The sequence below is a fragment of the Mus caroli genome, chromosome 2 (genome assembly GCF_900094665.2).
Source record: "Mus caroli chromosome 2, CAROLI_EIJ_v1.1, whole genome shotgun sequence".
Taxonomy (NCBI): domain Eukaryota; kingdom Metazoa; phylum Chordata; class Mammalia; order Rodentia; family Muridae; genus Mus; species Mus caroli.
This window is the reverse complement of record NC_034571.1, coordinates 33,823,266-33,839,934: the sequence shown is the minus strand read 5'-3', so window position 1 is coordinate 33,839,934 and position 16,669 is coordinate 33,823,266. Positions and strand designations below refer to the sequence as shown.

General features: G+C 42.9%; 1 protein-coding gene across 8 annotated transcripts in view; it reads left to right on the top strand.

Annotated features, from left to right (window-relative positions):
• Dennd1a (DENN domain containing 1A) overlaps positions 1 to 16,669 on the top strand; it is a 474,661-nt gene that overhangs the window by 323,238 nt on the left and 134,754 nt on the right. For all 8 annotated transcript variants that reach the window (XM_029474571.1, XM_021183620.1, XM_029474570.1 and 5 more), the window contains one exon: positions 15,214 to 15,339. In XM_029474571.1, coding sequence (XP_029330431.1) covers positions 15,214 to 15,339 — 126 coding nt within the window. The remainder of the gene's footprint in view (positions 1 to 15,213; positions 15,340 to 16,669) is intronic.

Genomic DNA, 16,669 nt, shown 5'->3' with positions numbered 1-16,669 from the left:
CAAAAGAATGGGAATGGGTGGGTAGGGAAGTGGGGGGCGCTATGGGGGACTTTTGGGATAGCATTGGAAATGTAATTGAGGAAAATATGTAATAAGAAATATTAAAAGTTTTTAAAAAAAGAAGTAAAACCCGAAGTGAGGAAGACATTCATTGGAGATCAACAGTTGGCCTACACTTATACACAAAGAAGTAAGTAAAACTGTCACCACTCACAAAACATGATCCTGTATATGGAAAATCTTTAAGAGTTTCAAAACTGGATTTAGCAAGGATACAGGAAAATGTCAATGTACAAAATTGAAATATATTCCTATATACTTGAAATGAGCAATTGAAAATGAGATTTTTTTCCAGTGCCATTTAAAATAGCATACAAAACAAAATACATTTAACAAAAAAAAAAAAAGTGTAAGATTTGTGTGCTGCAAGCTATAAAACATTTGAGGAAAAAAATTTGAAAGACCTAAATAAATGGAGAGATATTCCATGTTTTGCATTGGAAGACTCAATATTTCTTACTCAATATTTTTAAGATGTTAATTTGCCTAAATTGATCTATAGATTCAATATAATCCCAGCCCAAATTCCAGATGGCTTTTTTGGGGGAAGCTTGACAAGCTAGTTCTAAAATGTATATGTGAATATGCTAAAGAACTAGAGCAGGGACGACAATGTAGAAAGGGAAAGCTAAAGGCACAGTTCTGTATTACCTGCCTGCAAGACCTATGGCACAGTGACAGTAACCAAGACAGAGGAGATGGACACAAGCTCATAGACTCAAAGGAAGAGAGCAGAAATAAACCTGCACATTTGTAAGTACAGGTTTGGTCTTGTTTGGGTTTGCTATCCCCAAAATAAATGAGCTAAAACAACTGTATATCATGGAGAAAAGTAACCTTGACTTCTACTTCTTGCAAATATTAGCTCAAAACAGATTAAGTGTGGAAACATGGATGAAACTACAAAACAAGTAGAAGAAAACATGAGAGAATCTTCATGAATATGCGGTAGGCAAAGATCTCTCAGCTAGGTCACCAGAGACATGCATCATAAAGGGAAAAGTTGTGAAGTAGACCTCAGGATGGCAAATGCTTACCTCCTACAAACATGGGCACTTAACAAAACAGACAAACTACAGGCATAGAAAACATTCTCAAAATTCTGTCTATAAAGAAAAAGGCTTTGGGGCAGGAAAGTTTGCTCAATAGATAAAAGTGATTGCTGCCAAGCCCTAGCTGGGTTTGTTCAGAGACCCACATGGTAGAAGAAGAAAACTGATTCCTGCAAGCTGTCCTCTAACCTCCACACACAATGTGACACGTGTGCAATCCCTCTGCCACAGCACAGATACAAAATGCATAAATGTAATTTAAGATTTTAAAGAAAGAAAAAGGTGCTATCCAAAATATGTAAAGAAACACTAAGGCTCAATAATATGAAACTCTTAATAATTAAGGTGTACAAAAGACCCAAGAAGAACACCACAGTGATGTTCACTTAGCCAACAGGCACATAAAAAGATGTGTAGCATCATTAGGTGGAGAGTAAAAATGAATACCACAACTGTGGGCCACTATAAACCTATTGGTATGGTAAAGTAAAAACTTACAATCCTACATCTTATGCATACATTTGCTATATGACTAAACCTAGTAGTACTAGGTATCTATTGAAGAAAATAAAAACTTATGTACACACACATGAATATTTTCAGCAGCTTTATTTATAATTACCCCATTTTTTCTCCCAATTTTTAAAAAAGATCTACATGTCCTTTATCAGACAAGCACATAGCCAAGTTCATGGTCATAAAATGGGATACTACCCATCAAAAAAGAAAAGAAAAGAAAAGAAAAGAAAAAGAAACTACTGATTCTTACCCAACAAAATAGATATCACCAGTATTTTATGATTGTGAAAGGATCTAGGAAGACATTCTGATACAGTCACAACTAGAGGTAGATATCAGATGAGTATATTTCCAGGACTTTTTTGCCCAAAGGAAATATGAAGGGAATGGAGTTGTTCTGTATCTTGATTGTCATGGTGAACATGTATTTGCTTCTTTAAAAACTGTGTAGGAGCGGGGGCGGGGGGCTATCTTAGTAAAGAACTTGCCACTCAAGCATCAGAACCTGAATCCAGTCCCTAGAACCCCCTTTAAAGCCAGATGGATGTAGCAGCTCATACTTGTAATCCCAGCAATGGAGAGGTATAGAGGGAGGTCTCTGGAGGCTTACTGCCCAGCCAGCATAGCTTGATTAGCAAGTTCCAGGTCCCAGAGAGATTCTGTCTCAGAAAGCAAGATAGTCCAGGTGTAGGCTGATCTCTGTGAATTCCAGGCCAGCTGAGGTACTCAGTGAGACTCTGTCTCATTAAGTGTGTGCGAGTGCGCACATACACATACACGCCCCCAGCAGCAAAAATATATAGTAGACTTCTGAGGAACAACATGTGTGTGCACACGCACTCACACACACACAAATCATAGAACTATTTGCTGAAAGTGGTAAGTTGTAACATGTATATCACACCCCAATAGGCTGACTTTAAATTTTTTTAAGAACTGACACCACAAGTTGTTGGCTATTTATTTACACCATCTGGTGGACTCCCTTTGTAAACTTTTTAAACTTTCACGGCAGGACAGGCCTCCACCTAAGAAGCTCCAGCAGATAGGCCCCTCCCCCAGACTTCTTTAACAGTTACAACAATAACACGAGTTTCCATCCTCTCTGTCACAAAGATCATATCCAGCTATCACCAAGGTCATCTCTGGCTCCTCCTCAGTAGAAGTCTTTCCAGATTATGCTAATCTCAAATCAAAAGTCTGAACAGGAAAACCCACCAATCTCTGTGCTTCCCACAGAAATCCACCAGTCCCTGAACTTCATGTTCACCAATCCCTGAGCTCACAAACTCAAGACTTGAAATCCCACCAATTTTCATCCTGGAAATCTCTACTGTACAAAGCTCCACCCCCTAAGAAATCCTATATAAGTCTTGCCTACTGTTCAGTTCCCCGCTGTTTTCACCGGGAAGCAGAAGCAGCCAATCCTGGATTCATTCCCTCCCAATAAATCTCTTTTATGAGATTTTCTGCCCCGTGTGACTCTCTCATCTCAAGAAGCCAAGAAACAAAGAAGAGTGGGGCTGAGGCGCCTGAACACCTAGCTCAGCTGGGGATCCCCTCCCCATGGGAACTGCAACACTGAAGAAGAGGAAGAAGAGCAACAAAGCTAGAGTCCTTACCCTGTAGCACTCCAGCTCAGCCAGGGATAGCCTCCCTTGGGGCAGCAACTGCTCTGTTGAAGAGGCATCCGCTCAGAGCTATGTGATTCCTGGGCTCCTGAGTCTTAGGTTACTTTTACACCTGAGCAGGAACTCCAACACAAGTTTCTTTTTTAATCATTTTAAAGTTTATTTGTTTTAATTTGTGTGGGAATTTTACCTACATGTATGTCTATGCACCACATGCATGTAGTGTCTTAAAAGGCCAGAAGAGGGTGCTGAATCCCTAGCACTGAAGTTACACACAGGTGTGAGCCACCATGTGGATGCTAGAAATCAAACATAGGTCCTCTCCAAGAAGAGCCAGTGCTCTTAACCACTGAGCCATCTCCTTAGGCCTGACACCAGAAGTATCTGAGATAGAGAGCAACTTGCCCTTACCACAGCTCTTACCACAGCTCACCGGCGGGGGGGGGGGGGGGGGGGGGGGGGGGGGGGGGGGGGGGGGGGGGGGTTGGAAATGGCCTAGCCACTTAATAAAAGCAGTTGGTTTTCTAGGAAGTTTACACAGGCCTACCACAATGCCAGGCAGCTCCACTCCTTCCTGTTTATCTGAGAGAAGGAAAAGCAAGCATCCAGCAGGCTTTTCAATGAGTGTGAGTGCTGCTCATGGCACACAGGAACTGGCAACAGTGAATGCCGGCCTATGTAGATCAACTATTGTAGCCTATAGTTCTTTATTATTAAGCCACACCTTAACAAACTCTGTACTCACAAAACAATATGAGACTGTCTAAATGAACTACAGTGAGTGAAGAGAAACCAGAGTCAAGAAGATAGATATGATTTCATTCATGAACATTATAGAGAGAGTGGGCCTAGAGGAGGCAGCCTGGATAGCTCACCAGCTACCTGGTGGGGTAAAGGGGTGACCTGACCCTTGACCTTGGTGAGATGCATAGAATGTCAAAACTCATTAGACTGTCCATCCAAATACATGCATTCTCTTACCTTAAGTTTTGATTTAATGAAGTTAAAAAGAAGAGGCCTTAGAAACTAATTTAGAGCAGATTTCAGTATTAAGCTTTGGGGCCAGCTGATTTCTTGTGATTTATGAACTTAGGCAACAGGTAAGTTTGGAACAGGATGGCTCTTGATTTCTGTGACTGCCCAGACCATTTACATTTACTTGTGAGTTGATAATCTTGTCTCTGTTAGCTTTTCTGCCCTTATATAGAAAGGGAGGGGGCTGCCCCTGCTGCTGCTGCTGCTGCCTACTCTGCTAGTGTCTATGTAACTTGCATATACTGTTTCCCTTACAATATGCATTGTTCCCTGGCTGTGAACTTGACAGGAGAAATACAGCAAGAGTATTCCATTCTTACTGATCTAAAGTCAGCTTACAGGCTTCATGTTCATCTCAAACCCTAACCAGAGTCTCTTAATGCCATGCTCTTCCAGAAGCCAAGATTCCCCCAGCCCCTGGAGATGTCCTGAGAGCTCCCGTGTTCTGTAGGTGATAGTAACCATGCACAGCAACAGCATGCTATGTTGCAGGAGTGAATCCTCCTCCAGTTCCGATCCTTTAGGTGTGTTTGCATTTGTCGAATGGACCAGTGAGTGATTTGGGGGTATTTACTGGTCCGGGTTTTACAGTTAAGACACAACTCTTCCCCATGATGTCGCAGGCTGGTTGGGTAGATGAGCTAGTGGATAGCAAGATGGTCCCTTCATCTCTGGTTGCAACCCACCCTCATACTATCCATAATACTCCAGCACAGAAGTAGCACACCCTGATTCACAGTCCTATGATGATGTCCCATCTTTCTCTGTGTGGAGTTAAAGTGCCACATGTAGCTCTTTAGGGTATCTTGTCTCTTGTGACCACCTTTATTTTATACCAGCAGCTTTGCCTCTGTCCATGGGAGTCCAGGCATTTCAGTCAAAGCATCTCCAGTAGGTAGATCTGTGGCTAATTTAGAAATGAACATTTTTTTTTATCCTTTATTTGTTCAAAGACTTTTGGGTGTGTGCTCAGTGTGCTGGGGATACAGGGACCTAAAACCAAATCAGAAGCAGCAGTCACCGCCCTGCCCGAAGAAGGTATGGCTGAGTGCTGGCGCTGTCTATGAGCATGATGAGCTTGGGAAGGGCATCACAGTCTGGTACAACCAGAGGAGACATGTGGGAAGGACTAAGATATAGAAGGACCAGAGAAGTGTGATCAGAAGCACAAATTTGACTTTAAGTGGGGCAATGGGAAGTGAACTAAGAATCCAGTGACATGCTGAGTTCTGTGCTATGGTGTACCACAAACTAAGGGATCTGCTTTTCACTGTTTCTCAGTTTCCCAAAATCTGGCCAGAGCTTCCTTCCCTCTGTCTCACATCTACCAATACATGGCTTGAGGTTGGGGGACAGTTTGCATGAATTGTGTCACTCTGTCTGCTCTTAAGGAATTGTCTTCATTTTGCACTGGGCTGCTCACTACCAGTGTACATTCCATGCAGGAAGCAAAGGAGCATCATGATCCAGTGCACCTTGGCCAGAGTGTGTGTGTATGATTTGTCAACAATTGAGGACTTTATGGGGCTTCATTAAAGATGCTGGGGCAGGAGCACTGTGGGACATCAGAAGAGCCCTCAGCAGTAAACCACAACGCTGAGCTTTGGAACGCAGTAAATGTTTAAGAGACTTCCTTCCTTTCATTACTGAATTTTACTTCACTTTTATACCAGTAAAGAGTTGTGTTTTATTGGTTGAAATTTCTTGATTCCGTTTTCCCCAGGTCTGTTTAAAGCTACATTTTATCTTTGAGGATGTTTGGCTCGCCGTGGAGGAAGTGCTGCCAGCGAATTCAATTAACTGGCAGAGCTCACAGATATTGTACATGGATTTCTTTTTTTTCCTCCTTTTTCACAACTGCGACATAAACACAGCTGGGTTTAATATTTGTTGTAACAAAGATTTAACTTGAATCATTTTACTCTGGGTAATTAATGCTTGGAATGTGGGTTCCTCTGCTTGGTTTGTAATCCTCTGCATTTTCTTGCTCACGCTATCTAGATAATGAAGTGTGCTCCTCCAGGTCTTTGCCCTGCCTTAAAACTGCTTAATATTTGGCCGTTCCCACTAGAGAGCAGATGCTTTTCTTTGCAAGAATTGAATTTCTGTCAGCTCTTTTATGCATCATGTGTTTGGAACTGTAAGTGGATCAAGTTGTTCATCACAGCAGGGACACTGTGAAACACATCTATTATACACACTTCCCACCCCCAACCCTGCTTCCTGTTTTTTTTTTCCCCTCCCCTGAGGAGGTGGAGATGCCCAGATCCCCTTGGGAGATATCTCACTCTGTGTGGATATACTCATGTGATCCACCATGGATCCGGCCTGGCTGCCTCCCTAAGCATGTAAATCTATATCTCTTCAGCCCAGTCTTGTTGCTGAGACAGACTACTCTTTTATCTTGATAAACACCAAGCACTTCATTAACTCCCAAATACACACCAAGTTCAGGTCACTAAATAAATCCACTAAGCCCAGCATAATGAGTGACAGAAATTCCCAGTAATTGATGCCCTAGAAAATGTTTATTGTGAACCTATGACTTTCATGCTATAGAGTTGGGCTAATGTAGAAGAAAGCCACCATCTATTAGGCACCTAATGTGTGCCTGCCACTGTGCTAGAGGCTTTGAAAGTCTTGACATTTGATCTGTGTAATCATTCTATCAAAAAAAAAAGTGAAAGTAGGGAGGGTATAGGGGACTTTCAGGATAACATTTGAAATGTAAATGAAGAAAATATCTAATAAAAAATTGAAGAAAAAAGTGAAAGTACTTTATCACCTTGTTATTTAAAAAGAAAAAGAAGAGGTTAAGTGCCCATTTATAGGCATCTAGATAATAACTAGCTGCCATGGCAGAATTTGAACTCAAATCTGTCTAAACAACAGAGTAAGTTTATCAGTAGACTCTAACAGATTTACTAAACATACATTTTTTGGTTGTTCATTCAAGGCATTTTTTTTTTGGTTGGTTTGTTCTGAGACATCTGTATAGTACAAGCTGGCCTTAAACTTGCTGTTACCCAAGTTGCTTGCTAACTCTTAAATTAAAATGATTCTCCTGCCTCAGCCTCCTAAGTTCTGGAACTAAGATATGCACCTGTGCCTAACTTGAAGGCACTGATTTACAGTTTTGTTTGTTTGAAAATGAACACTAACATTGTTCATTTTCACTATCCATTCTACACCAAGTCTCAGGGCCAATGACATTTCTGAACATCTTTGTGTCCATCTAAACCAGAACCCATGGTTGCAATTGAAATTAATTTTCCTTTTTTTCTCAGAGCTCAGTGTAAGTGTACCCCGGTTTCTCAAAGCAAGCCATCATGTTCTCATGGTACTATTTTCTACATTTTGAGTCCTAGAATCTACAGTGAGCTGATGATAGAAATTCCCAGATGTGTGTGGTTTAGTTTGTCAACTCAACACAGGATTGAAAAACATGTCTTAAGGATGCTCCTGCAACACAGGGGTCCCCTTGGCCTCAGACCATGAGGGCAGCAGTGAATTGAGGCATGCTTTTAGTCACTTAGTTTTGCAGGTATTGCCTGGCACATTCACTGGTCTGCCAGAGAAATGCTTATATATAGAAGTCATTACAGTGAACTCGTAAGACAGATTTTTACTTTTGAAGAAACTCATCAGTCTTTCAACAAACATTTTTAGTCATGGTTATCTTGAGCCTTCCTCTAAGCACTTTTCCTTAGGGCTCTGCAGTCGTATCCTGGATCAGGAGACATCCATGAACCCCTTACTTTTGTTTCCTAGGCTGGCTGTTGTTGAATGGTTTTAGAAAGTGATAGAGGTTATGGTTTTTTGTTTTTTAAAATGTCTAACTTTCCTTTTGAAAGCACTTCTGCTTTTTTCAAAGGTAACTTACATTTTTATTTTGTGTGTTCTGTTTGCAAGCGAATGCTTCTTGGTTTATTCATGTTGACAACTGAAAAGCCTTGGACCTAATTAAAAGAATTTCCATGAGAACCTTTACTGAACCATTTCATTACGCAGCACTGCACAGATTGCATTGTGACGCATGGTGATGGTTTAAATCTGACCTTTAATCCTGAACTGCCAGGAATTTTAGGGAGAGCCCTGCGTTGAAAAGATTCTCCCCAAAGCATGTATATGCTTATACATATTTGGTTAGAAATAATCTTTTTATTGAATGGCCACCTACTAGTATAAATATATGTCACTTTGAGCTCAGATCCTGTAATCTATAGTTGTTAGGATTTTCTAGCTGCAGCGTGTGTGTGTGTGTGTGTGTGTGTGTGTGTGTGTGTGTGTGTGGTGTTAAAGCTGAATTGTTTTATAGAAAAAGCAAAGACAATTTTACTTACTCTAGACCAAAAAAATAAGAGGGGGGGGGGTTGGAGCAGGTGGATTTTACTGGAGGGTAGGAAAGTATGAGCACCTCAGCCACTGTGTGGATGCGCCTTTCAGCGGCGAGGGGCTGGAGTGTGTGAGGGTATGATAGACCCTTTCTGAACCTTCTTTGGTAGCTAGTGAAAGTAGGACTCTTTTGGTTTTGTTTTTAAATTATACTTTTTACTCCAAGAATAGCATTCTAAGTATTTGAAGGTTTTTCATGGGATGCTAACCAGAACCATTATGGCACAGTAGAGTAAGCATTCACATAATGAAAATTGATCCTTTTGTCTGGCAAAAGCCTGGTTAGAATTAGGACATTGCCTCTAACTTTCTGACTTACATGTAGCCGATGAGTTGTCAAGAGAGAAGGAGGGAAAAGAGATCAGGATCCCCAGGGTCATCACCTGCACCAGCACAGAGCTCTGCATAACTAGCACAGCCCTACACTCCCCCACAGAGAACCAAGATTTTTGTGGGAAAAAATGGGATGCAGAAGAAGCAATTAAACTCAACTGAGGTCAAGGTCCAACCATGTTCTCAAGAAAGAAATAGAAAAGCAGGGAATGAGCAGAAGCAGTAATGGAGATATATTAGGTTGGGAGAAAGTAAGCCAGTGTCATGGGCAAGTGTAATTTGCTGTCCTAAGAAACCCTGTCAGCAGTGAAAGTTAACTGGCTAGCACAGGTTGTGAGGTAGAACAGACCCAGCCTTGACTCTGGTTTCTGCTACCACTGGACCATCTACTAGATGGGGTCTGAGTCTCAGTTTCCTCATCTGTATAGTGGGGATAACAGTGCCTACCTCACCCAGTGTTTCTGAAGGCTTCATCCAATGCTGGGCATAGAAACACTTGCCCTGTCATCCACTAACTAGTAGGGTGTTCCTGTTTCTTTCTCTTGATGATCCATAATTCTTTCAAAAGTTATCATTGGGAAGAGTGTGCTGTGAGATTACCCTTACATACCAAGACTTTTTGTTTCAATTTTGAGACAAGAGCTGACAAAGGCATAGAGATGAACTGGGAGCTGAGGAGATGGCTCAGTAGTGACATATTTGCCACGTACATCTGAGGGCCTGAGCTGAGATGCCCAGCAACCACTTAAAAGAATCCAGAAACAACAGCACACAGGAGTTCCAGAGCTGGTGAGGCAGAGACTGGAGGATCCCTGAGACTTAGCGGCCATCCAGTCTAGCCAAACAAGTTCAGTAAAAAACTGTTCAAAAATAAGGTGTATGGGTTAGGGAGATGGTTCAGCAGATTACAGTGTTTGCTTCACAAATACAGGGACCAGAGTTTGTATCCCAGAAGATCCACATAAAATCCACGAGGGCTTGGTGGCCCACCTGTAACCTCACGGTGCAGGTGGTGGAGATGGGATCCCCAAAGCAAGCCAGCTAGAAAGACTAACCAAATCCATGAGTAGAAAGTGATCAGTGAAGACACCCTCACATATGCACACCAAAAAGGGGGTGCAGAACAATAAAGAGAGACACCCAGCATTTGTCTCTGATCTTAGTAAGTGCATTCACCAATAAATACATAGACTAGACTATTTTTTACTGCTAGTGGCAAGAGGACAAAGTGAGCTAGTATTTTCACATCTCTGCAGAGAAGAAAACAGTCACTTTGCCCTCTGAACCCAGCCATGCCCCAGGGATTTTGGAACAAAGTCTAATGTCTAGTTTATTCAAAAATGCAAGACAACCACTTTGCTTGGAGGAAAATATGACTCTCTGTCCCTTCTTAAATTTAATTTGTCAAAATAGCAAATACTGAACTCCACAATTCACACACCCAGTAATTACAGGGCTTCTGCACAGACTGGCTTGAGCCAGGCTTGAGAACTATGTTTCTATTTAGGTGATGTGCCCATCCTGCAGGGGACCTTGGTGCTACTGGATAGTATTAGAACATAGACCTGAATTGCTGTTGTCAAATCGTCATTACTCATGGCCATGTGGTGGTGGAGAGAGTATAGTTGATCCATGGCAGTAGAACCTTAGTCTAGCCTGAGGTATCAGAATGAAGATATAGCACTGAACAGGGCCCTGTGTCATCCAATATGGTATCTGCTAGTCACAGATGGCCATTTAAATTCAAATTGAATAAAGTAAAATACAGCCTTCAGTTTCTCAGTCATACCAGCCACATTTCGAGTGCTCTGAGCAATCTGCTTTTGCATAGCACCAGGCAAGAGGTAGATCATTCCCATCAGTGTATAAAGTTCAGTTAAGCTGTTCTAAACTGTGAGTTAAGAGGGTAATGGTAGGTGAGAACACTCCAAATAGGACTAGAGATCAGTGAGTAACCATGGAGGTGGCAGAACCTTATCTGAATGACATAGGTCTAGGCCTTGTTGGGACTCCTCAGAGCAATACCAAAATGCTTGAAATATCGTAAGGTGTCAGCACTGGTAGCAAAAGGTGGTTAGAAATATCTTGGATATGGCATATAACTCTCCTACCCACAAGCCACAAGTTGCAACCAAGTGATTGGTTGTTGTTGTTGTTGAGTGCTGCTGGGTGTTGTAACATTTATCCACCTCATTCATAGGATAAAGATATGTAATCTGCTATTATATAAAGAGCTAAAGGAAGTTGGTTGTGATAGTACATGTCTTTAATTCCAGCATTGGAGTGGGGGTGAGAGGAGCAAGGGCAGATCTCTGAGAATTTGAGGGCTACCTGCTCTACATAGTTAGTTTCAGGACAGACAGAACTACATAGAGAGACACTTTATATATATATGTGTATATATATATATATATATATATATATATGTGTGTGTGTGTGTGTATATATACACACACACACACACTCATATACATGCATACATACATACATATACAATGTAGAACTCCCTTTTAAATCAGTAGTGAGCTCATTTCTACTGGTTGCTGGGAACTGGATTAAAAGACCCAGGAGCTCTGCCTCATTCATTCATGGTATAGCTCCAACCCAGCACATCTTCAGCCTTGGTTATTAGCAAAGAAGAGGCTAGTGAGCCCCAAGAACGATGAACAAAGCTTGATATGGTGCCTCACAGAAGTTTGAAGGCTCTAAAAAATTGATTATTGTGGATTTGGCTATAGGTTTCAATAAAGAATATTAGTAATAGGATGTAAAGGACCTGAAGTTCAACAGGTGAAGAAAGCAGGAAGCCAGGTCACCAATCCCAGGCCTCAGCTGTGCAGATTGCACCCCTGTGCTACAGCCTGAGGAGTCTGTGAGAGAGAGAGAGAGAGAGAGAGAGAGAGAGAGAGAGAGAGAGAGAGAGAGAGATGCTGACAAGTCAGCACAGAGGCACAATACAGAAGTAGGCTGAAGGAGGGCAATGCCACCTGTGTGGCTCTACCAACAGTGACTAACTGCTGTCCGTGTTCCCTCCCACTCACTCAGTATGCAGCCACTTGTTTGCCTTGCTGCTGAGCTAAATCTCATTCAATGGATGGGTATCAGTTCTGTTTCCTACCCCTTACCCCCCCCCCAACTCAGGGTCCTTTCCAGCTGAGATCAGCTCCCAATCCTGAGGAATGTGGTCCTAGCTCATGCAATTGTAAAAAGCCTTTCCAAGCTTGTTCACTTTCAGTTTACTTGAGGGCTCTAGGACTCACAAGAGACATGGTAGACCGCAGCTCATGGCAGAACCACCCACATGGTCCACAGGCCTAGCTTAATGGTCAAAAAAGGTATCACAGATGGGGGAACATCTGGATACCTTCTTTCCCTTACCCCAAGGCAGTGGCTAATTTGACTATTAAAGAAAAATACCTCACTCTACTTCTTTATAATGAAAATAACATGCCTTTTAATAAGGGATAATCAAAACAATCAAATTTATAAAACAAAGTATCCTTACATAGCTAATGGTTGGTGCATGACACTTCTGGCTTTTACTGCATACATATATATTACATGAGTTAGTAAATGATTCATGCTATACACACTGTTTTGCAATTTGAGTCCCATCTACTCCTATTTGACAGTGTTTGGGGAACATCCTTTTATGATGGTTCAGAATTCTGCCATTCCTAACTATACAGCACTGTATCATGAGGCTGTGGTCACTTCATGGACCCTGGTGATACAGAAGCAGACAGTCGTTTAAGAGTGAGTGGATGTCCACAGCAAGACAAGCACAAACAAAAAATCAAGTCTGTGAGCATGCTCTGGAGTGCACGAAGTGATTTCATATCAGTTAGTATAATGTCATGCAGGACAGCCAGGCCAACCTGGACTAAGCAGCCCAGCTATTCCAAAGGTGGTAATGGGAAGGGCCCAGGTGCCAGAGGATTTGCCCCAGGATAAAGTTGTTATATTTGGTTATTTACAAGATTACCAGGACAGCAGTTAGTAGGTGGCATTGAGAAGAGGTAAAAGCAGACAGCCCACCCAGATAATGAATTGAGCTGCACCTCCCAGGGCCAAGGTCGTGTGCACTGAAAGATGAGGGCAGATTCAGGGTGGTGCTGATGAGATGTCAGAGTAGCTGTGAGCAGGGATGAAGAGGCAGAGTCTGGCCTGGGGCCTAGGAACTGGCTTGATGGTGCTGCAGTACCCAAGGTGGATCACAGAGGAGGAAGGCTACTGCAGAGAGGAACTGTTGAGTGCAGTCTTGTGCCCTTTGTTTTCAGTCTTCCTCCTGTGACAACTGATTAAAGGAGGAAGCCATCCTCACTGACACTTATACCACCCCAAATTACCCCTGACAAGCCCCTATGTAGTGATATGACCAGCACCCCAGGAGCACTCAGGGCAAGTTCAGCTTTAGATGTATGATGGCGGGTTATTTAAGCCTTCCATTTTCTTCCTTTGCTTTTATTTAAGAGACAGAATGCAATTCTGAGCCATTAGATACACATAGACTTGCAGTTTCAAAGTTTGAAGCACTGGCAGGTCAAGACAAAAGCTTCTCCATGGTGTGGGATGAGCAAGGTCTTCAGAAGTCTTGGCCTAGGTGCTCACGGGGTGTCAGGAGCCTGGGACCACTTGGCTAGCGTCAGACCAGCGGGGGCTGACAGGAAGGAGCTCACTTGTGTTTGCTCAGTTACCATCAGCGACTCCTTCTTTGTGTAAGATGGTAATGAGGCCATTAGGAGAGGCTCACCTGAAGTGCAGCTTGTGAATCCAAGGTAATTAAACACCTCCTGAATGAAAGGGAAAGGCCAGGGAAGGTTAAGTGAGGAATAATCCGCAGCACAGGTGGCCCAAGGCCTTTGAGGAGCCAAAAGAAGAGTGACAGTGGCAGGCACCATTTCAAAGGATGGAAATGTCACCCTAGTCCTCAAGAAGGACAGGGTTTTTATTATTTGGGGGGTTGGGAGTAGGTAATATTTTTTTAAACATTTTAGTAAAGCATGTTTTTTCATACTTCTATCTCAAGTTGAAAATTTATGGCAGAACCTTCCTAGAGGTCAAGGGTCCAAGGGCCTGCATCACTCCTCGGGACCCTTCAGTACTGTGGCCTTTGAGTCTGTGGTCCCAGAAAGGGAAGCAGAGCAGAGGACTATATGCTTGTGTACAACATACACGCACATGCACACAGGTGCACATGGCTGATATGATAGATGTCCAGTTACTTTCAGATGGAGACTGTATTGTTTCCCCTCACCTCATAGAAGTGGAGTGGCTGACCCCTGTATGCTTGTTCCTGCCCCTTCTGACTTGGATGTAGCCCAGCAAATGACCCTCCCCTATAGCCACCTCACAGGAGAGCTCCTGTACTCAGTTGCAGGCCCTTTCAGCTGATCTTCACTACACAAGCAACTTTTGCTACTCAGGTTCTTGCCTCCAAACCTCTGCTGTCTCCATACCATGAATCTGTATAATAGCTACTAGGATTTATCACCACAAAGCAGAAACTGGTAAATAAGGTATGGTATGCAGTAGAATATTGTTCAACCACAGAAAGGAATGAAGACTTCATATGTATTGCCATATAGAAAACTGAGCATTGGACTGGAGAGATGGCTCAGTGGTTAAGAGCACCGACTGCTCTTCTGAAGGTCCTGAGTTCAAATCCCAGCAACCACATGGTGGCTCACAACCATCTGTAATGAGATCTGACGCCCTCTTCTGGTGTGTCTAAAGACAGCTACAGTGTACTTCGATATAATAATAAATACATCTTTAAAAAAAAAGAAAACCGAGCATTGTGATGCATGAAAGAATCTGGTCACATGAGCTACCTACTGGTCCTGTAGTTCCATGTATTTGACTTATGCAGGATGGTTTGGGTAGGTGCATGGTTGTCTGGGACTAGGGTGGGAACATGAGGTTTCTTCTGGAAGTGGTGAAAATGTTCTACAATTGGATGGTTTTGATTGTTACATTTACATTTATACCACCAAACTATATTCTCTAATGAGTACATTTAGAGATTTGTGAAATATACCACAGCAATTCCTAATGCTGAGGACACCTCCCCCCCCCCCATTAAACCGACCCCCTCCTGGAATTGTCTGAGGCCCTCTCGGTGCCAGGCTCAGCCATCTGTCCCTCTATGACCTGCTCTCACACTGTCTTCTTTTATGTTTCACCAGATCTCCTCCCTGAAGAACAGGCTGAAGAAGGTCTCTACAACCACAGGTGATGGGGTGGCCAGAGCCTTCCTCAAGGCCCAGGCTGCTTTCTTTGGGAGCTACCGGAATGCACTGAAAATTGAGCCAGTAAGTAGCCTCTTGGCATGTAACAGCATCTGTGTTTGATTAGGGACCAAGAAGCCACTTCTGGATATGAGAAATCCGTGGTTCACCTTGAGAGGAGGTTCTGTGCGTGTGTGTGTGTGTGTGTGTGTGTGTGTGTGTGTGTGTGTGTGTAATGGAGGGTCTTGGATAAGGAGTTTTACATGAATCCTTCCCCTCTTACAGTAAAGGGAAGACATGAAGGTACTGCAGTGCCTGTGTGTTAAATGCTATGCCAGTCCCTTCATGATTGTCTAGCTCTCATGAAGACTCACAGGACAACTATGGGATAGTGACAACCAAGTCCACATTTCAGATGAGGACACCAAGGCTTCAGGAAAGAGAAATGATTTACCAACAGCCCCAAAGCTCATGATTTTGCCCTATACTTCACTGCCCCTTGTCTTTTAAAGGGTTCCTTCATCCTAGGAAGTTACATTTTGGTGGCTCCCTATATATAATCATGATTTAAATGAGCACAACATAGTAAGTACTAAGCAATAGTGTTACCTACATACCTAGCTCTTCTACTTCCCTGAGCCTGATTGACCAACCATTTCCCTTGCCTGCCCTGTGAGGTAATGTTGAATAGTTACAAAGAGGTCAGGTCTTTCCTGAAATCAAAGGCAGCGCCACAACTTCTTATTGCTCCCACTTGAAGCTTCCCACTGATGTACCTCTACTCGGCCTACTTTTGCATTGTGGCTGAGCAGAATGCATGTGTAGCCCAGGAAGACTCTGTGTGAGAGACCAACTGTGGTCATACTGATCCAGGTCAACATAATCTGTTTCTAGTTTCTCCTAGGTCTTACTAATGTCTATCAGCTTAAAACAAGTTCCCATGTCCTCCCTGTCTGAAAGGGAGCTGGCTCCAACTCTGGCATGATCTTGGGCCCAGCCAAGCCAATCAAGGTTTACAAGTTAGTGTAACTAAAGGAAATATTATCCTCACCCCTCTCTAAAAGGAGAGTGGGAAAGCTGGCCCAGTCCTTCTCCAGGCCTGGGGAGTAGAGATGGGGATACCCAGAAAGCTGGACACATTTTCACCCTGGTACTTGCCCTTGGTTGTCACATGCCTAGAATCCAGAGTTTATTGAATCCAGTGCATAGTTCTGGATCTGAGCTGGACACACACACCTCTAAAAGAGGAATTGCTGGTTGCCCCTGACTGACAGGCTCTGGGTTAAAGCACTGAAACTTAGGGATTTAAACCTGGCTCGGGGCTTCTTAGCTGCATAAAACTTGAAGAAGTCCCCCTGTTTGGCTAAACTTTGCTTTCTTTACCTACAAAAGTGGATACACCTTGCTTCTCCCT